This window comes from Mchenga conophoros, linkage group LG1 (assembly GCF_057382185.1).
Source record: "Mchenga conophoros isolate Kocher_MC1m ecotype Shallow Benthic linkage group LG1, M_conophoros_male_GT1.1, whole genome shotgun sequence".
NCBI lineage: Eukaryota > Metazoa > Chordata > Actinopteri > Cichliformes > Cichlidae > Mchenga > Mchenga conophoros.
The window spans coordinates 2,220,715-2,242,571 of NC_140526.1; the positions used below are offsets into that span (position 1 = coordinate 2,220,715).

The window sequence follows — 21,857 nt, forward strand, 5'->3', positions numbered from 1 at the left end:
AGTTCTGCCCAGAACTTGTGCGCCTGCTTGAATCACCACCCGAGAAGAAGAAGCTGAAACTCAAACGGGATGATCTAAAAATGGTTTTGGAACAACTCTGAAACCTCAAAACGTGGAGCATGCAGGTTGCAACTGCCGTAATTCCCCCTCTCATTAATTTCAATGTGTTTAATAATTGAATGGAAAGAATTGGAGGAAAAGCAGAGAGAGACCTGCTGAGACCCGGGGCTGCCGCCGTGGTCGCTGCAGCTCACTGAGGAGGGAAGCTTGTGCTGCAGAGAGCCGGGATGCCAGCGGTGAAACTACTGCAAATGAATTTGCACGTCAATGCTCCCATCCTGCAGACTTTGGTCCAGCCGGCCTCGCTGCAGCTGTAACAAACGTTCAGTCACCGTATGGTTAGAGAAAGTGACGGCAGTTGGAAACATTGCGAGCTGTGATATCTGTCACACAGGACGGGGGTGGGGCTTTGTCAGTGCTACGCTGGATCAGCGGGAGGCCAGTCTCACTAATCGTTTCTTTGATCATCAGAGGCGGATCAGGAGAAAAGCACCCAGCGCTCCAGAGAATCCTTCACAAGCTGTTAAAGGTCGTCTGTGTCCTTTCAAGTGTGGACAGTCTGACTCTGTCAGGTGATGAACTCCACGACATTTTAGCAAAGAGCCGTTCAACAAGCCGTGTAATCATCCTGTTTGTAGATGTTTGACAGGTTTCTGATGTCATGAAAAACCTTTCTGGCAGTATCAGAGACATCGCAGCACCACGAGCCGCTTCGCAGCACCACGAGCCGCTTCGCAGCACCACGAGCCGCTTCGCAGCATCCTCCATTTTTGATTTGGGGCGTGAAGCGAGCAGCAGCAGCATCCTGACAGCATCAACTACAGTATCATCTAACATCTGCTGGAAATCGAAGGCGGGCTTCCTGTCCTCGTGGTGCGTCTGAATCTGCTGGTGTCTCCCCGAACTAAGGGCAGAGGTGCGGCGTCGTGGTCAGGCGACAGAGGCGGAGCCAGTTTAAAGGACGACGGCCGGGCTCAGTGTTAGAGATGAAGCACGTGATCGAGGCTCTTTCTTCACAGAGGTCAGGAAACACTTGAAGACGTACTGCGTGTGCACAACAACAAAGTGAAGGATTCGTCGCAGCGATGTGTGCAGCCTGCTGGCTGGACGGTAACCTCCGTGTGGATCTGTGATATTTTGCTCGGCTAAAAGTTATCAAGGCTGACGAGTGTCTTTTCCTGACCGGCTGAACTTTACACGGATCGAATGACATTTATATTTTATAACCTAGTTACCTCGTGTAGATTGAAATGCGGCTGCATGCAGTTTTTTTTCATCAGTTGAATATTTTCTCCGTGTTGAGCATAAAGAAATATCTTCCACAGGACCTGTTTTGTTTTTGCAGACGTCGCCTGCAGCAAACAGGCCAAATAACCCGAATCCTTTTAAAGTGTCCTGCTGAGCAGAGCTGCAGCACAGCGTTGCATCCTGGCAGATCTGCAGCTGCCAACTCTGAGCTGCACATTGGGCTTTAACCAAACTTTAAAATGCATTTTGTTTTTCGTTATAATTTTCACTCTTTAACCCAGATAGCTGATGTGTTTGATCACGGGCTAAACTTACACAGTGGATCATCTGCCTCCACCTCCTCCTGTCCCAGCATCCTCCTTCACTACATCCATGAACCTCCTGTGAGCTCATCCTCTTCTCCTCCTGCCTGGCAGCTCCATCTTCATCCTCCACCCCCTCTCAGCCTGACTCTGAGCTGTCCCTCTGATGGACTCATTTCCTGTCTCCCTCCCGATCAACATCTGAACATCTTCAGCTCAGCCTGTCTTTTCCTCAGCGACACGTCTCCAACCATCCACCACAGCAATCCTCACTACCATCTTGTAAACCTCACCTCCGTCTCTTGCTGCTCTCCTCCAGCAGCGTTGGACGTGTAGAATAAACAGCACTCTAGTCCACAGGTGTTAATGGAGGGGCTCCACATTTTCAGGAGAGGGTGTCACCCCTTGCCCTGCTTTAGACACACCCCTGTTGGAACATATAAAACCTTTAGTGGGGCTTTTACTGATGGTCTGATTGGATCTTTTTTTAATCGCAGAACATATTTCACTTGTCTAAAAACAAACAAGAACTTCAGGACATGAGAACAGGAAGTGCTAAACGCTAACTCGTGCTGTAGTCTGAGGACTCAGTGCAGACAAATTGTTTTTACTACAAAGAAAGAAAAGACTTTCCTGAGGTCACAAATCCAAAGCAGACATAATGTGATGAATCCGGTCTCAGCGCTCAGTCGTAGATCTGTGCACGGCCGCTCGGCCCACTGTTTCAGAGTCCTGCCCTGCTCAGCATGACCGAATATCAAAAGTCAGAATGTCCTCTTCTGTTTCACTGATCGTGCTCATTGTATCGGCGTCTGTGCCGTCAGCTCACAGCTTTTATTTGAGTTAATGGTGTAAAGCAAAAATCCGGGTCCCTTTCAGAGGGAGGTGTTTGCATTTTCTCATGCCCTGAGTATGACCATCGATCAGCGTGGTTTATAACCATCATCACTCACAGAGACCCAAACTGCTCGTACTTGTTAGGACGTACTCTGCTTTTAGCTGACGCAGAGGTGTCACGCGGCCTGACCCGCGTCCCCCCGCAAGCTCTGAGGAATCCACTTAGCCGTCCTGCTCGATGTTAACTAAAGTACAGTCGGGAATTCAAATAAACACAGAGGGCCTCTGAGCCTAAACACATACCTCATCACCGTGGGTCACTGAGATGACTGCGGAGGTTCTGGGTAAGACCTCTGAAAGAACGCAGTAACGCGCAGTGTTACTCAGCTGTTAAAGTAAAGTTTAAACTCAGTGAGTGACTCATTAATGTCAGAGTCACAACAATAGCTTTACTACATATGTACATATCGCCGGTGTTAGATAAAGGAAGCTACCAGCTCCCCATGAACCAGCCGAGGCGGGCTGTCGCTGTTTACTGAGGCTTCAACATCACTTTTCACATGCAGATGCAGACGCAGCAGATGCAGACGCAGCAGATGCAGACGCAGCAGATGCAGACGCAGCAGATGCAGACGCAGCAGATGCAGACGCAGCAGATGCGTCTTTCTGTCTTTAGTTTCAAGTCTTGCTGAAAACAACATGATGTTCATGTTGGAGACGTCCTGTTACGCCCCCAGCCGAGGGGGCGTGTCAAGGGTGTCCTAGACATAACATGAGGTGTGACTCCTGACTCCTCCCACTCCCAAGTTCAGCAGCGGAGAATGAGTCATGTTGCTGAGCAGCAAACATCTTCAAAATGCTCTCATCTACCAACAAAGACATGAGCACATCCTGCCTCTTGAACTAATGGACTTGTGTTCGCGCTTCTCACTCAAACACTCAAAGCTGTGAGCGAACAGCTGGCGCCTCGTTGCAGAGGAGCCAATGAGAGGGGCAGGTGGCTGTCAGGTGGACCTTCTACTTCTTCTAGTCCTCAGAAAAATATAACCTGAGATGAATTACACATGACACCTTAACGTATGTCATTATTTATTCTTTTTTTTTTTTTTTTTTTGTGTCCCGTTTGGATCTTTAGCATCAGAATTGTTGTCTTAAGGCCAAGAAAGATGCCAAGCGGATTTATTTTACCAAGTGGATCATCATGGCCTTGCCATATTGGTCCATTTGATTGACCTTTATTATAATTAAGAATTTATTTTATTTTCAGTTGCTACAAACGGGACAGACATGACTGGGGGATAGGACAGGGAGAGAGAATGAAAGAAAGAGAGGGAGAGAAAGAAAACCAAAGGGGAGAAGAGACGGTGAGAAGGGGGGGAAGAAAGAATAAAAACAAAACACCTGGATCACCTGTATGGAGAAAAAAAACAGAAGAGAAAGCAAACAACAAAGAGCAACAGAATAAAAAAACGGCACCATCACAATAAACTAGCTAGCAGTAGATATCAGTAGATACTAAATAATAAACGATATTGTGCAGCACGCAAGATCGACAGCGCACAATGTGCTTTGAGGCAGCAGCCAAGAAAGGTGTAGTCCGCGTCTGTGAATACCCGTGTGTACACCTGTGTGCATACCTGTGTGGATCAGCATGCTTGCATTCCAAAGGTTTCTCCATGTAACGATCTGCTAGGGAGTTTGGGGAGCCACAGCCCCGTCCTCCAGGGTATGAAGCAGGTATGGAGGAGATCCAGGCCCCCGACATCCAGAGGCCCCAGAGTACAAGGACCCGAGGAGGACCACCAAAGGGGGGGAACCGTGCCACCCTCCTGGGAAGAGCTGAGTGGAGCCCCAAAGGAGAGGTCACCCCGCAGCTACGGAGCAGAGGCCAGAGGGGGTTGCAGTGGCGTGCCCGCGGGCTCTGCTGGCAGCCAGCTGTGCCAGAGAGGACCGAGCTTCAGGCCCAGAGGCCTGAGGGCATCCCACCCCCCGGAAGGAGCCCAGCCAGGCCATGTCATTATTTATTCAATAGAAACTCAAAGTGATTGTGAAGTTTGATTGTCTAAGAACTCTGCTGGCGTCTGTGCTCCTTGGCGTTGTGTTAACACACCTGCAGACCAGCAAAGTGTCAGAACTGCTCTTTACAGAGACACTCGCACCGTTGATGATCAGCTGATTGAGTGCATTTCATTTGCAGCACCTGTGCCTCACTTAGCACTCCACCACCACATCCAAACACGATCAGGTTAGGCTCCAAACAAACAACACAGCAGCCGCTGAAATACAGCGTCACAAAACCAGCGGCTGACTGCACTGTGTCTGTTTTATATACAATCAGTGGTTTCATTGGATAAGTCGCCCACTCTTGTTGCCTTGTTACCACTTCTTTAAATCAGATGATGTTCAGACACCTGAGGAAGACCAGGAGCCCTGAAAATACTGCAGCAGCCGTCACTGAAGGTTTATTTTATTTTAAGGAGGAGCTTCTTCCTGTAAGAGTAATGTAGTGTTTTTATAAGGAAACACCTGTCCTTATTCTGGTTCGACTGTTTCATGCACTGACATCATTTCATCATCATTTCAAAGTAGAAACATAAATGAAGAAAAAAAATGTCCATAATTAGCTTGAAAGATTAGAAATCAATAAGTCAAATGAACTTTGTTGGAACCAGAACAGGTACAGCAGCATTTCAGCTTTTAGTGGGAGAGGAAATATTGCCCTGGATGGTGGATGTGTTGGACAGAAGATGGAGCTGCCAGGGTGGAGGAAAAGAGGAAGACACGGAGGAGGTTCATGGATGTAGTGAATGAGGACATGGAGAGGGTTGGTGTGACAGAGGAGGGTGGAGCAGGTGGAGGCAGCTGATCCACTGTGGTGACCTCTAAAAAAGATGAATTGTTCCTCTGAAGTTTCTCAAACTTTAAACGTTTGTTGAAAATATTCACCATATTGAGAAGAAATGTCGTCTCTCTTTGATTCCTAACAGAGCACAAGAAGCAGATGAGACCCAAAGACTCGCGAAAAGCCGCTGTGAAGAACCAGGTCAAGCAGCCGGTGAGACGCCCTGCAAAGACTAGAGGCTACGAGGAGGGGATCAAACAGTGTCCCGCTCTCATTAGCACGCACAACATCTACATCCAGACCCGTAAAGAGAGGCGTCTCCACCTGACCGTTGGTGGCCACGCCTATCTTTTACCCAACACCTCTGTGGTCATCAAATGCCCCGTCAGAAGGTTCCCCAAAGCCTACATCCGCTGGCTCAAAGATGGCAGCGCCTTACCCAGCTCCCAGCGCCTGGGCGTCACCAAGTCCGGCTCTCTGAAGATCCAGTTCCTGGAGCCAGAGGACACCGGGGTGTACAAATGTGTGGCAGGACCCGCCTCAGACATTTTCACTCTCCAGCTGATAGGCGGTGACGGCAGTTCGGCGGGTAGACCGCCTGCTCCCGGACCCGACTGGGAGGAGATGCTGCCCAGCTGCTACAGCCACGACTCAGTCCTGAAGACGATCCGACCTGGGGCCCGGGTTTCTCTGGTGCCCGCTGGCGGACAGGAGGCCTCCCTGCAGCCACGGGTGGAGGAGAGACTGATCAATGTCACGCTGCAGGCTGATAGAGGAGAGATCCAGCAGGAGCAGGCCTCAGAGCTCATCTCCTCCCTGCTGACACACATGTCTCCTGCCCAGCTCTGGACCAGAACCACGAGGAGAGGAGGACAAGCTAAAGGTAAGCAGAGACCCAGCCGACCACACTGTGCAGGCGGTGTCTTTCTTCCAACACTTTTTCATGTCTTTCATTAAAAAGTTTGTCGATAGAAAAGAAAAAAATAAAGAACAAGGGAGCAGGAAAGACAATTGAAGGAAAAGGGACTAAAGGAAGGTGAGAAGGAAAGAGGTTAGTTGGTCGGTGGGTGGGTTTCTGTGGTGAGATCATCAGTACCAGACTGCGGTCAGCTCGTCTGGCACCAACACTCATCCTGCCAGAAACATTTTCAGTGATTCTGAGGCTTGATGTGAACTTCCTGACGTTTATCTACATGACTGATTGAACTGCACTGCAGGTATACAGGTGTTCCTAATAAAGTGCTCCGTGTTTGTTGTGATTGCTGATGCAAACCCATCAGGTGTCTCTCCGTGTCATTGGCTGACCTTCCTCGGCCTCCTTTCTCAGGATAACCTTTTTTCTTTTTGCTTCCTGGTCCGTCCACAGACCGACTGCCCAACTGGTCCGAGCACTCTCCACTGGAGACGGTAGCAAAGAGACCAGCGATCATCAGACAGCAGCAGAGCGTCCCATCCACCTTTCAGAAGAACATCGACATCAGTATCGGACACAGCGCGCTCCTCACCAACGCCACACGGTCGCTGACCATCCGGTGCCCTGCGGAGGGATCCCCGCCTCCCAAAATCAGCTGGAGCAAAGATGGAGCTCTGCTGCAGCACTCTGACAGGTAGCAGAGCTGCGCTAGCTGACAGGCCAGTCAGTCTGATTCTGACTAATCGTTGACATGATTTATTTATCATGTGATATTTTTTAATTTGAGTGAACTCTGGAAGCTTCGTGTTTGCTTCAGGAAGTCACAAGATGCTCGGAGTGGCTCACAAATTCAAAATATAAGCTCCAAGTTATTTACAGCAAGTTAACAGGATGCTTTCCAGTTTGTAAGAATTTGCTTTTCAAAATAAAACCCACAGGACAATAAATGTGAACTATTGATGTTTACCTTTATCCAAAAATAAAAGCATCTGCATGGTAAAATGAGCCTATTTGAGGTGTGTGTCAAATTTTAATGACAGTTTTAAGGATTTCCCAAACGGTAGGTAGCACATGCTACAGGCTCATGATGTGTCTGAGTTTCAAAATTAAAGTCCTCAGAGAGTCGAAGGACACATTGAAGTTTCCTAAAATGTCAAAATAAAAGACTTAAGGTGACAAAAGGAGCGTACAGATTTACTGGCTTTTCAAAATAAAGTCTAGTGTTTCCCACTTCTCAGAATTGAAAGCATCCAACATGAGAACGTGTTACAGGGTTTTTTTCTTCAAACAGCACTTTGAGCTTGTTGAGTTTTCCTGTGATTTGCTGACACGATGCTGCCTCCAGGGTCCAGTTCTGGGTGTATTTAGCTCGTGCAGTCAGTCAGAGTCACAGCAGAGAGGAACAGAGATGAGGAAGCAGCTTCCCTCACCTGCCCTGCTCCTGTATCTTTGCGTTCGCTGCCCCTCATCACTTCTCCAACTGCAGCGTCTTAGCTGCTCTCCTCCTCCTCACTCTGTTAATTAGGTACAGCTCATGTTTCTCTTTGTGATCTTTTCCAGCTGCAACAGATGAAGCCTGGAAATATTCACAGTGAATTAATTGGGAAGCTAATTACACCGGTGGATCTCCCCGGCCTTCCCACATGTTTGCTGCTTTGCTGATGCCCCTGGTTCTCAGTGACTCCCCAGGAAGTCTTTGAAAGAGGCTGAATGCGTGTTTTTCACTTCCACAATCAGTCGGTGTTAACTAGCAGTCATAATTACTACTGACACCGCCTCAGTCGATGGTATGAGCTTCTACACCAGGCTAGTCACAGCTTTCCCGATTAGTTCTGCTTGTTTATTTAAAGAGTGCCGTCTCTGAGCCTGACAGGAAGTCATTTATCAGTTCTGATCAAAGGTTTGAGCACGTGACCACGATACCTCTTGTAAGCAGTACAGAGGAGAATTGCTGGTGCATTGTGGGAGGACCCAGCAGCCTGAGCCTGCAGCAGCATGACTGAAGGAGGCTTCAGCAAAACGCCACATCACCGACCCAACTATCGCCTTTATCAGGTCTGCAGAACATTGAACGAGTTTGAACCTCGTTCAGGTTTTTGCTGATGTGTCTGTAACTCTGTCTAATCTGTGGTCGAAGGCTCAGCTGTCAGACAAAACATTTGTCTTCCACTACTTTTACTTTTTAGGTAAAAATGATCACGTATTTGTTACAAGAAGCTGGTATTTAGTCTTTTTGTTATGCATCCATCCTCTTGGATTTATCCAGCTGTTTTAGGGTGAGGGGCGGGGTACACCCGGGACAATTTAGAATGAGCCATTAACCCAACTCCACTAACTGCATGTCTTTGGACTGTGGGAGGAAGCTGGAGTACCGGAGAGGACCCACGCAAACTCCACATGTGGGCTGATGGTGGAACTGGACCTTCTTGTTGTGAGGCCACCACTGTACCACTGTGCTGTCCTTGTGTTATTTTTAATTAGTTGTAGCCTTTAAGTCATGGATATCAAACATTGATCCTTTAGGTCAGACGTTCAGTTTGAGGTGGTCGGAGCCGTGTGTGAGTCTGACCGCTGTTTCCAGCCTCACGGGTTGAGAAAGTAAAATGAGAGAATGCTGTGAATCATTTATTCTGTTCACTGATTTATAAAGTCGGTGAAAGTTTTGGCACATGAGGTGAGCTGGCACATTTTATCAGTGGGTTTATTGACTTTGAGCCGTGATGCTCATTTTAACAGGCCGTGTTACGATGCAGTGTTTGGATGTGAAACCTCACTGAGTGGCTCTGGTCCAATGAATATTGATGAAGCAGGATGACCACACATTTTGCACTCGTGTAGTTTCGTCCATGTCAGCCCACCCTTTTCAAAAACACATTTGATTTTCTTAACTGGAACTTGTGAAATGCAGATGGAGGTTTGCGAGCTGCGACTCACTGCGACGGAGCCCATGCGTGGGAGCAGGAGCTGCCAATCACAGTGTTTCTGCCCCGATGCGTTACACAACACGACCTCTTCTTCATCCTCCGAGCTCGCCGGCCCTGTGCCGCTGTCATCATGAGTCAGGTTTAAACCCACTGAACTGGCCTGGTCCAAATCATGCCACTGATTGGTTCTGCAAAGTGTGCAGGATGGATTATTGATTAATGTCCTGATAAAAGTCCAGAAAACGTGGCAGCAAACAGCTCGAAAGCTTATGTTTAAATCGTTTTTTCTCTCCGTGTTTCTGTAGCAACTTTTCCTCCTGTGATATGCAAACGATTTAACCTCATCGTATTGATTAAGCCCATAGTGTGGAATCTGGCAGTGATGGTAATGGCACAAACCCTTTGATGTCTGGGGGACGTTAGAGGAGTTTTGTGAGCTTCGGCTTCATAGTTCAGCAACAGTTCTGTGTTTCGTGGCTGCAGTCTGATCATTTTGTGACCTGATGAGCTGAAAACCCAGTTTTGTAAAACGAACGAGCTGCTGTGGAGAGATGGCCGAGGCTTTTCCACTGAACTGGTCTGACTGTCTCCTGAGGTCTTCATCATTTTCTTCTCCTCTTGCTCATCTCTTCCTTAGAGATTTTCAGCACAATGAGTCAGATAAAGAAAATCAGTATCAGTTTCATGTCTGTACATTGAGAGCAAATCTAAAAGAAACGCTTTGATATTTGCTAGTTTCAGTATGAGAGGAGTCCTCGTGTTCCTCATTCTGTTTATTTAAGTGATTTAAGGAGGAAACAAGCCACGACAGGTGGTGCTAGCCTCCGCCTCCCTGCTGTGGCGCTCAGCTGCTTTTAATCATGTCCTGAACTTGTCTGTAAGATGCGCTGAGATGAAATTGCTATTGATTTTCCGATTTGATGCTGGGTAAGCCGGTAAACAAACACATTTCCAAAAATGTCAGACGGTTCTTTTAATCCGAGCGCGAGAGAAAGAAGCTCTGAGGACGGTCGGGAATCTGAACGCCCGAGTGAGACGGACACTTGATTGACATTTACAAGACCTGTGGGCTGCAGAGGAAAACACAATGTTCTGCAGCCGCCCTTGACTGAGTTTTATCAAAGTGCTGAAACTGTGGCGCGAGCTGAGCGTGATAACAACTGAAGTTAGCTCTGCATCACGCTGTGCTGCTGACTGACCTTTTAAAAAGGACTTTTATCAGATTTAGCAGGTCTGCAGCATTTATTTCTTTTATTCCTCAGTGAAAAGTTCACGTCTGTGTTATTACGGCGGAGACGCAGATCAAAGAACAAGTACGTCTCTTCCATTGCAGTGAAGGAGAACAGTTATGAGTGCCTGATCTACATGCAAATCACTGCTGTCTGGAATACAGAGCTGCAGAGCAGTTCTAAAAGGCTGCAGCACAGAGTGTGTGTGCGCTGTAGCACCGTGGTTTAAAATATCTCTAGTAACTGTACTGCTGCAAAGCTTAGTGTGAGCTTTGTGAGCATGTTGTGTGTCACTCCTCAGCCCTACAGTTGGAAGACGGGGCGTCGCTGAGCCCGGCGACGTGGACAGCTCTCTGGTTCTTTTGGCCCGGTGCTGTTTGCTCCCCTTACAGGGGAGGGGTGTTGTTTTAGTCTAAAGGCCACCTGTACGTAGCGACGCACTCGTATCTCCTCACGTTGTAGCTGACAGCTGTCTGACAGACTCTTACTGCATAACGAAGCCTCTAATGAATCTCCTCTCAGTGATTCTTGTATGTAGTTGCTTCTGTTATGAGAAGATGAACCTGGTACCTGAAAAACTTTGCTTTACCAAAGATTTTTTAACCTGCTGCTACAAATAATAAAAGAAGTTGTCTGCACAGCTCAGTCTGTTTGTGTGCGCCGCCTCAGCCATTTGTTACATTTACACTTGTTAAAATGTTACATTCTCTGACAGCGATTATATTCTGATGGCATATTCAAGGTGTGACATCACAGCACAAAGGTGCGACGTTTGTGTTAATATAACGACACCTGGCTTTGCAAAAAAAACCCAAAACGTCAGGTTTAAAATGTTAGAGAGCTACAGGCTTCTTCTGTGAACAATAAAATAGCACTTGCAGTTTCTTCCTTGTGTTTCTCTGTGTTTGGGTGATGATCTCCTCATCTACAGCTCAACAAAGTTCCTCTGTATCCAAAATTATTCACCAGTCCCTCAGCGGAGACTCTTCGCCCGTTTTAGCTGCCCCACTTTGAAAGAAGTACTAGAATATGAGGAAGCCGTGTTCTCCTTGTTGGGATGAGTTGGGTAAAAAGTAAAAATGTTTTCCTCGTGTGTCCGCAGGGTGTCCTGGGATCGAGCGGGCCTCCACATCCTGCAGCTCCGAGCGTCTGACAGAGGCCAGTACAGGTGCGCCGCTGCCAACGCGCTGGGCTCAGACTCGGAGGCTTCCCAGCTGCTGCTGGCAGGTGTGCTCTTTGTTGCAGTTCACTCGTCTCACGTAAGGTTGCATTTGTATGCACATCTTCTCCAGTTCCAGTGGAGGTTTTGTAATTTCCCTCGTGGCTTTTCTTAACTATGTTGATGAATATCAATCCCGGCCTGCTTTGTCTGTGAGCGCGCGGTAATAAATGGATTTATAAATATATACATTTACAGATTTCACCGTCTTACTCAGCCTGCAGAAAAGAGTGTGGAACAGCTGTGTTTGTTCACAACATGAACCCAGTTCTTCTTTTCCACTGGTGTCGTGTGTGAGGGATTATTTTCCACTTGCGATCTACAGGAACACAACGCTGTGGCTCCGTCTCAGCCTGCTCCATGACTGCAAACAAACCCGGGTGGTGGGGTTTAATGATTTATACAGTCCTGGAATCACAAACTAATTTTTTTAGCTTTTTTTTTTGGGGGGGGGGTATTCTTCCAGATTGATTCATGTTCATTCACGAATGTTTGTATCCAGTAAAGCTGCAGCACTGATCGCAAAATAATCAGCCTGAAGTTCGGGAAGCTGATCTGTTGGCACAAGAAATAACAGTTGAATCACTTTCTGATATTTTCTTATTCTGTTTATGTCCAGACAATCAGAAGGTTAACAGGAAATAATATTGAATGTGCAGTTTCTGTGTTCGATGTTGTAATTTAAACAGCGGGTGAGTTTATTTTGCATTTTGACACAAGGCGATCGGGTCTAATAATGAATTCACTGAACTTCCACGCGGACGTTACAGTTACTCTCTGAGGAAAGTGAGTGATTAAACCCAAAAGTGCAAAATGTCATTTCTATGCCGATGACACAGTGATGTCATTTCCTGTGTCTAACCAGCCTCCGTGTCATTTACCATGAACTTTGAATGCAGCACAACTTCACTTTGTCACCACTGTCTCATACTTACATGGACGGGCTGCAGTGCTGGACACAATCTGGACTCTTTACCCTCGAAAGCCGACTAGAAGTAACTGATGAACGTCTTTTCAGAAATGAGGAGTTTCTGGGATATTTGAGGCAAAATAGATGTTTTTACATCAGAGGTTAGTCGTGGTCTCTGCTCATCTAGGTATCCTTGGAAAAACCTGGAGACTCTTCTAATGGTTGTCGAATCACGACTTTATTGATATATACTGTCATTAAGGGTACGGGAGGATGTGATGGGAGCTCAGTGGCTGATGCAGTTTGTGTGAATCTTCAGAGCCTCCGGCCATCGCGGTGTCCTGGAGGAACGTCTCAGACCACAGGGGGATGCTGGGCCACAGCTTGACAGCCACTGTCGGAGGACAAATCAGCATTCGTCCAGGCGCCAACCTCACTGTGGACTGTCCCGTCAGTGGTAGGTCACGATACCACACAAATCAAAGGTCTGCATATCCAATCTCAAAAACCCCGGCGTCCTGTTTTCTTGGCCTTTATTTAGCATCTACAGCACATAATTCAATGAAAAAGATGGTCTGCTGTATCTATAAAACGATGTTGTTATGTTATTGTGTGTGAAGTCTGTGCATGAAGCAGAAACGTGAACGCACAGCAGGCTCCGCCTCTCGTCTCACCACCACAGACAAAGCAGGAAGACGCAAAGGTTTACTTCCTGTGCAGATAACAAACGTCCTCATAAAAGCCTGCAGACACAGATTTAGGTCCCCACAACATCAGTAACACACACACACACACACACACACACACACACACACACTCATCTAAATGTATACACACTGACTGCTGCTTCTCTCATCTCATCCAATCACAGAGTGATGAAAACATCTGATCAAACAGTTTATGTGGAGCTGGTTACAAAAGGTTACTGCACTGAGAGCTGACATGATATCAGCTGTGTGTGTGTGTGTGTGTGTGTGTGTGTGTGTGTGTGTGTGTGTGTGTGTGTGTGTGTGTGTGTGTGCGTGTGTGTGTGTGTGTGTCAGCAGGCTGAAGCGGTGAGATAAACCAGATTGAAAGTAATTTTTCATCTGATTGGGTGAAGTGAAGTCTGTAATGGAAAGTGACATCTTGGAAAATCAGAGCATTCTCCTGTTGGCAGCTGGGTGTTCATAGCTGTCTGATCTAAGAGTGAGAGTCACGTTTGGACGCCTCACTTCAGGAGTTCACCTCACTCACCTCAATATATGAAGTGCTGAGAGACTAAACTCTGAGCTGTGTCCAAGTCCTGATCAGCTCGTACGCTGCTGCTGCAGAAAGACAGCTGGAAGCTGAAATCCTGTTCGACCAGTTATCCGGTGCACACGGTCTGAGCTGCCTCCTGCCTTTGTCCACACTGACTCTAATGAAGACACACGAGAGTTAAAGAGCTGTGAGCCAAGCTGCAGTTCCTTCGTTCCATCAGAGGTTTGCTCCTTTAGCTTGTAGCTGGAAGATTCCCAGACAAACACTCTTATTTTCATGATCCTGATTCTGCAACAAGCAGTGTTCACTCATCTTCTCCCAACCACCTGGGTGGCAGGGCGGCAGTGTAAGCAGAGATACCCAGCCACCTCCTCCAGTGGGACATTTCCCAATGTTCCCAATGTTCCCAAGCCAGCTGGGAGACATGAGTGTCTCACCTCCAGGAGGTATCCTTGTCAGATGGCTGAACCGCCTCAGCTGGCTCCTTTTGGAGGCGCAGCAGCTCCTCGGCCAGGCGCTCGTCACAGGAAGTTGGTCTCTGCCGCTTCTGTCCTCGAGCTTTTTTCTGTCAGTTTCCACCCAGAGTGTCAGATCATTTAAGGTGCGAGTGGGAGCGTAGGCTGACCAATCAGTCGACAGCTTCACCGTCAGACTCAGGAAAACAAATCAGCAACGTGACAGCAGACGCCGCATCGATCTGTCCGTCAATCTCCCGCTCGACTCCTTCCAGAAAATTTCTCCAACTGGACCTGAACAGTCCAACCTGCAGCTGAGAACCATCATCATCATCATCGTCAGTTAATTCCGGCTCAGCCTCAGTGTGAGCTGCAGGTCGGCGTGCCACTCAAAGGTGGGTGTGGTCACAGAGTTCTCAGAGACTTCCTGTACATGCGGCTCAAAGTGTGGGACAACCTGCTCTTGCTGAGCTGCAGCTCTGCAGGAGCTGTGTATCTCTGCACGTGACACACGTGTTTCAGGCTAAATCAACATTTTTCCTTCCCCGTCTCCGTTCATGCACAGGAACAACAATTATCTGTCTCTGCTCGTCTCAGCTGGGACTCCAGACCCTTTAAGTATGTCACCTTAATATGCCGTATATATGTTCTGTGCATAAAATTAACATTTCATGACTCGTTTATGCTTCTAATTTTCACAAGTAAACAGAAGTACTGCTTTAATTACTGCATGCTAATTATTTCTGCCTACATTTATTTGGGGGTGTTTGAAAAGGCGGCGAGTCCAAGTGGAGTGTTCGTGGTGTGTTGGGGTGTAAGCATCACAGAGATTGGGAAAACACGTCGTGATATCTCTGTGTCAAAAAAGGAAAAGAAGCGCTTCTCCTGCAGAGCTGTGCTGCTAAACAGGGAACGCTTGTGGAAGTCGATTCGCAGGAATCCACGGCGGGAGCAGCGTGGGGTCTGACCCCGACACACCGAGGAGCACAGAGAGCCTGTGGGCTCTGCAGACTCTCACGCTGATCCTCGCTTCACATCAGCCGCTGTTCAGACGCAGGAAGTGAAGCCGTGTGAAGTTCAGCCAGAGTTTGATTTCAGATTCACGTCAGAGCTCGCGCTCAGCTTCAGGCCGGACTCTGCTCCTCCTCTGACAGAGCAACAGTGTTTCTCTACATCCTGACTCCATAACTGTGTCGCCAGCTCGTCCTCGTCATGACAAATACTGCATCAGTCAAACGCCGTCCAAATAGTTTGATTGAATGGCATTTGTAATAAAATTCAGAGGAAGACCATGTAATACAGCAATCAGAGGAGCTTTGGCAGCAGCGGGAAAGAAAAACTCCCTTTAAACAGGAAGCAACACGTTCTTCTTCCTCCAAATTCCCTGCAGCGTCAGGATTCATCTCACCATGTTTGACCTGTTCTGTTGTTGTTACATTTTTAACGCTCCTTTCTCCGTCTGTCAGGTGTTCCTCGCCCCACGGTGCTGTGGCACAGGAAGGACGGGCTGTTGGACGCCGGCGCCGTCTCCCTGCCGTCTGGCTCGCTGTGGATCCGAAACGTTTCCGTGCACAACCAGGGCACCTACTCCTGCGCCGCCACCAACGCCATAGGAAAGTCGACCGCCTCCACAGTCCTGAAGGTCCACGGTGGGTTCCCACATAAAGCCGACCTCTCGCCATAATCGCTCGCGTTGGGTCACGTGGAGTAACGTTTGTGTGTGCAGATCCAGCCGGAGGGAGCCGGGTGCTTCCAGCGTCTCAGGAGCTGAGCAGGAGGAGAGTCCTCATGGCGTCACGGCGCGGCACGAGCGTCTTCATCAAACCTGGAGACGTCCTGCGCATAGGTACGCTTTACTCACCTCTGCTGTCACAGTCACGGCCGGTTTCTCACATGATAACCAACGAAGACAACATCCTGTGCCCGGAGCCGCAGACTGACCTTTAATGTGATGACCAGATAAATATAGCAGACAAAACCACGACATCCTCAGACGGATTGGATTTGCTGTTTGTTAATATAAAGGGTTTGGAAAGGTGGCTTCACAGGCTTTTATTAAAAGAACTGAAAACTGGTTCAGTGTCAGAATAAAATCGTCTTTGACTTTAGATTTTATCGGATTTAAAGTTAAGGAGAAGATCTCAGTCACAGCTCCGGTCTGAGTCTGCTGAATAACAAGGTGGAGCCGCCTCCCATCGCTGAGCTGCTCTCACATTAAGCAGCGCGCTCCCCTCAGATGGATTTCTTTCATCCATTAGCGCTGCATTAGTGTCTGAACTTGATGGAGTTCCTGTTTAGCATTTTCAGCGTTATAGTTTTAAAGACATACATTCTTTCTGCTCCTGCCTGTCGCAGGCTGTCCGGTGGTTTCCGACCACAAACCGCCTGTGCGCTGGGAGTACAACAACCGGACCCTGAAGGAGGTTTCGGCTCCGGCTCACTCCCCAGATCCCGGTCCGGGTCAGGGTCTGCAGCACAGGATGCTGGTGGGGGGTCGTGTGCTGGAAGTCAGCACGCTCCAGGGGAAGTTCGCGGGCCGCTACAGATGCCAGACCTTCATCAACAGCACCAGGCAAATCCTGTCAGCCTGGATATACGTTCACAGCGAAGGTGAGTGTTTACGCCGCCTGCCTGTGGACACAGACAGTGGACAGGGACGCTTTCCCAGGACGGGAAGTTTTCAAAATGCAGGGTTACTATACTGTGCATGTCTCATATCAGCGGCTATCTAATGTACATGAATATCATGATATGCAGTGATCAGGTTGGTCTGGAAGCAACAGGGCTGCAGCTTAAGCTCCATGGAAAATGTCATAAAGTCTGAAACGAGAGGGCGTGTTCATAATGTGAGCGTGGACGACGGTGACGTGGTTCCTGAAGCTGGAAAACCTCTCCACCGTTAAAGCAGGCGGTAAAGGAAGCACCGAAGCTCCTTTCCTGAGTGTTTCCACGACTCTTCTCAGATTGTTATGATCTAACTGAATTTTTATTATGTGCTTGAAAACATTTTTACGGTCTCGCTGATGCTGAAGCTGCATCTGCATGAATAAACTCAGCAAATGATGTCAGTAGTTCTGGAGAGGAAGGTAAACACAGGCAAACAGAGCGAGCTGGAAGTCATGAGACGAATGATAATTGGACCGAGTGAGCGATAAATGGCAGGAAGCGCGTCTCCTAATTCGTGCGTGGGTGGCGAGGAGTGCTTAATGCGTCTGAGAGGACGAGAATCCAAAAGCTGCTTAAAGTGTGAAGCTTAGTTAAAGTAAATACATTAAAAACAAAAAGCGGTTTGTGGAAACGTCTCCTCGAGACAAGTGGAGCATCCGGGGAACGCTGAGGGGAGGGAACGTCCCGGGTGGATGAGGTGTTTCATCTCTGGAAGCTGCCGGTGTCAGCGCCGAGCTGGCGTCACACGGCCTGACTTTATTTGGCTCTCCAGAGTGGAAAAATCTCATGTGGGAACAAACTGAGCATCATTTCTATCAAAGAAACGATGAATGACCCACACGATTATTCAGGTCCAGCCCAGCTCTGCAGGAATGAAGCGGCTCCATCTGCACGCCGCTTCTTTGTCTCTGTGACACCGTCCCTTCCTCTGCCTCGGACGTCTCCCTGCCTCCACTGTGGCCGTTTCAGCATCTGAAATTAAACATTGAGAATCTGTGCAGGCGCGTGCGCGACACGTTAACGTCTCAGGGTGGTGTTTGACGCCGCCGCTCAGGCTTTGCATCCTCTGTCACCGCTGCCAAATCTTACTGTGACGGGATGCTGTGGCATTCCTCCGAGCCCCGTCCCGGTTTGGCCTGTAGCTTCTACAGTCTTCCCTTCAAACTGCGGCCGTGTGGATAACGAGGCACGGCTCTGCCATTTGGAACAGCTGTCAGCGAAGAGATCGCCTCTGCATGCAGATGATGCAGTCCAGCACAGAGTCTATAAATCAATAAATGTATAGATCAGAAGTCGATTTCACCGACCTTAGAGCTGTCACGTATTCTGTGGAGCGTCTGATGTCAGTCTGATGGGAACCGGTGGATGAGTTTGAATAGATTTAGCGTTTGTGTCTGAGACGCACAGACGGTGCAAAGTGGCTTAAAGCTGCATTCCTTCTACCGTCCAGCAGGGGGCAAAGAAGCAGGTCGGAGGCCGCTCTGCTGAGCTTTGATTTGATCTTTGCTGATGAGTTTCTGGTCTCAGTCGTTGGTCTGCAGTCTGTTGGAGTCAGAAAGGCCGATTAAAGAGGGATAACTGTGGGTGGGGCTACAGGTTTGGCGCTGTAGAGCTAAAATCTCAATTTGGAGTAAAAATCTTTCTTCTGGGGATTTTGTGATAAGAGGGTTCAAAGGTAGCTGGAGTTCTAGATTCTAGTTTACGTCACAGCACCATGAGGCGCTTTAGCGACGCTGCTGTTTGCTGGAGTTATCTTTGGAAGCAGAGAACATCCTGTCCTAAAGCCCTAACCGACCAATCAGCACGCAGTTAGCAGGACGCTGGTGTTGCTGAGTCAAAAGCAGCTTCATTCACTAAAGTCAGTTTATTTCAGCTGTGACACGTTATCCATGTTGGATAACAACTAAAGTAAAATGTGTTGAGCTCTGGTTTTATTGGACTGCTGCCCCCTGCTGTACACGGGGGCTAACAGGAAGTGACCAATGGTGACATCATGGCGGCCACATCTCTCCTCATACAAACCGACTGACCGTCACTGAGAGCCCAGAAGCTTCTGCTGATTTACAGAATACTCGTTCGATTGTGGATCTCATGCATCTCCATGTTTCCTCTTTCGTTCTGCAGAGTTTGGCTGGAGATTCGGGGGCTGGACCACTTGCAGCACTTCCTGCGGGAGCGGAGGGACGTGGCTGCGGCGGATCCGATGCGTCTCTCTGGACGGAAAGGACGTTCACCCCGACATGTGTCAGCGCGTACCGAAACCCGTCACGTCCCCGGTCCCCTGCAACAGACAGGCCTGCCCCCCCAGGTACGCTCGATCGCCATGTTCACCTGAGCGTGGACCCCGAGCGCGTTAACCAGCTGTGCAGTCCGTCCTGCTGGCGTCGAGCTGCATTTCAAGGAATGATGGAAGTTACTGTCTAAGCTTCGTTTCTCTTTTTGGGGGCGTGTCCAGCACAAGGCAGCTCCTCCCAAAACTTCTGAAAATGAATCGTTGATCTGAAAAGAAGACGGTTCGCTGTTCTGGCAAATCCAGGAGAACCGCCCGCTTGCGGCGTTCTCTCGGTCGGTCGGGTGCAGCTCAGCGTTTGTCAGAGAGGGAGGGTACCTGTCTAGTGGCTCCGCCCATCAAGCGTCCAGTGCTGGGGAGCAGGGCACTAATGTGGGCAGGTGTCCGAGGTGTTAGCTGTTTTGTAAGCAGACGATGTTTAATCACATTCGAGCCGTAGCCTCTCCTGTCACCTGCCGACGTGTTTTATTAAAGGAACTTCTTCAAAAACAAGCGAGAGCAGCGCTTCCTGTGAGCGCCGCCGCGATATTGACAGATTATAGCATAAAGCTGCCGACTGACTGACATTTTTCCTTTCCCGCTCTGAGTTTCGTGCCCGCGGTGCGTCAGCTCCTTCGCACGCCGACTTTGATGAGCAGAGGGTCGGCCGCTAATGAATCACCGAGAGCAGCAGAAGTGTAACTCTCAGCAGAATCTGCTCACCCCGAGTCCCCCCCGCTGCTGCCAGCCCTGCCAGCCTGCCTTTACCTGCCTTTACAGCCCATCAGTCAGCCCCCCCTCCGGCTCTGCTGCCACACACTGAGTCAGCTTCACTCGCTAATGCAACACAAATGACCCGCTGTTAGCTCGGCTCGGGACGCAACTGTAGTGCTGCAGACTGACGGAGCTCTGTGTTTACAGCTACAAGCATGGGTGGAGATTTCAGTCCGGGGGGGGGGCATTGTAATTCATCTCACCTCAAGCTTTAGTGCTCTTTGGCAAGTCTGTGGTCACGGGTTGGATGGAAATCATTCTTCCAAAAGAATAAAATAAAAATACTCCTCGTTTGGTCTGATGGAGGAGCCGAGTGCTCTTCCCACAGTTACTCAGTTACACAGTTAATCGTGGAGCATCGCTGCCATCAGGACACGACAGCTTGTTCCCGTTTACGCAATTTCAGAAATTAAGCAGCGTGTCGGTTTTTCAGGCTCTTCTGTTCAATCGAGTCTCAGAAATTTGGGCGCCATATTTGACGCTCAGCGTCGGTTGAGAATCACTCCATGTTTTTATCGTCTAAGAAACAAACTTCGCTCAGACTGCAGGTGTCAAAGGCAGACCTGAGGTGGCTGTAAGGCTCTTTTTACAACAAACCTGCTCTATGGGACGCCACTAACAGGAAGTTTAGGCTTCTACATTTTAGGTTTCACTTTAACATCTTAGTTTGAGCTTTTCGAGCTCTACATGGTGAAGCTCCCCAGTGAATCTCTGACCTGCTTCTTCCCCAGCAGGGTCAGGTCTTCAGGTCAGAGGTCACTGTTGGTCAAACCTTTTCAGGCACTGAGGCTGTGGACTTGTCCTCTGTCGTCTCCACGCTGTGCAGACTCTGCTGAAGACATTTCTATACAAACGAGCTTTTAATAAATTTTCATTGTTTTATTCAGATTTCTGGTTTTATTGTGAAGCACTTTGTGATTTTTATCTATTTTTATCTATGAATACATTTCTTCAGTGACATTTCCTCTTAAGAGGACCTGGACTGTGCCAGCAAAGATGGCAGCATAACAGCCTCAGGATTCCCATCGTTCCGCCTTTTCCTGTAGTTTGTCACCCCTGGTTTCCTCGGGAGGAGCCTGAGAGGAGTTAAAACGAGACGAGCGCAGCTTTGACAGATTCTTCTTTCCAGGAAGAGACGAAATGTTTGGACGGAGTTTCATTTGAAGCTTTTTATTGCGTTTGTGTGCTTCGTGTGTCGCTGTCTTCGTGTCAGATGGTCGGTGTCGGAGTGGTCAAAGTGCTCGGCCTCATGCGGCGCCGGCCAGAAGCAGCGGCGGGTCACGTGTCAGCAGCTCGACGCCGGAGGTGCGGCGAGAACGCTGCCGGCGGCCGCCTGCGAGGGGACGAGTCGGCCGGCGGACACGGAGCCGTGCTCCGCCAATAACTGCCCCGTCTGGGTGACCAGTCCGTGGGGGAAGGTAGAGTCAGACGTTTAATCAGACATGTGCACGTGACACGGTGTAGGCAAGTCGCCTTCAGCTGTGACTGTTTGAATCTTAGTGCTCGGGGAGGTGTTTGGGCCCCACCACCACCCTGCAGAAGAGATCGGTCGTCTGCCAGCACGCCAACGGCTCCTCCTACACAGACTGTGACCTCCGGAGCAGGTACGCACGCGCTCAGACACCAAATGACTCTTTCATACAACTGAAATGTTCCCAAACTGTTCGATCTGTGCGTCACTCTGGCTTCTACCTGTGTCGGTCTGCAGGTGTGTGTTGTTATAGTATATACACTGAGCGCTATTATCTACCAGCACTGCATTTTTATTGAACGTCGTATTCTTCTTATTATGTGTCCTGGGTCTGTTCGCCACCCCAGTCAGGTGGAGGAGCAGCGACTCTGACCGACCACAGCCTCGTTCTCTCGGTCGCTGCTCACATCTCGCCGCCATATGTGAGGGCGGGAACACGGATCAGCCGGCGATGTGACAGATTTGCTCACAGTCAGCTTCTTTGCTGCAACAGAT

The 21,857-nt window shown here is 48.9% G+C and overlaps 1 protein-coding gene across 2 annotated transcripts in view; it reads left to right on the forward strand.

Moving 5' to 3' along the window:
- Positions 1 to 21,857, forward strand: part of adamtsl3 (ADAMTS-like 3) — a 197,453-nt gene that overhangs the window by 171,785 nt on the left and 3,811 nt on the right. The window contains exons 21-30 of one of the 2 annotated variants that reach the window (XM_085275485.1): positions 5,435 to 6,172; positions 6,656 to 6,896; positions 11,458 to 11,582; positions 12,804 to 12,941; positions 15,648 to 15,830; positions 15,908 to 16,027; positions 16,537 to 16,791; positions 18,973 to 19,156; positions 21,105 to 21,309; positions 21,392 to 21,495. In XM_085275485.1, coding sequence (XP_085131611.1) covers positions 5,435 to 6,172; positions 6,656 to 6,896; positions 11,458 to 11,582; positions 12,804 to 12,941; positions 15,648 to 15,830; positions 15,908 to 16,027; positions 16,537 to 16,791; positions 18,973 to 19,156; positions 21,105 to 21,309; positions 21,392 to 21,495 — 2,293 coding nt within the window. The remainder of the gene's footprint in view (positions 1 to 5,434; positions 6,173 to 6,655; positions 6,897 to 11,457; positions 11,583 to 12,803; positions 12,942 to 15,647; positions 15,831 to 15,907; positions 16,028 to 16,536; positions 16,792 to 18,972; positions 19,157 to 21,104; positions 21,310 to 21,391; positions 21,496 to 21,857) is intronic. The other variant, XM_085275550.1, reaches the window with a different exon arrangement.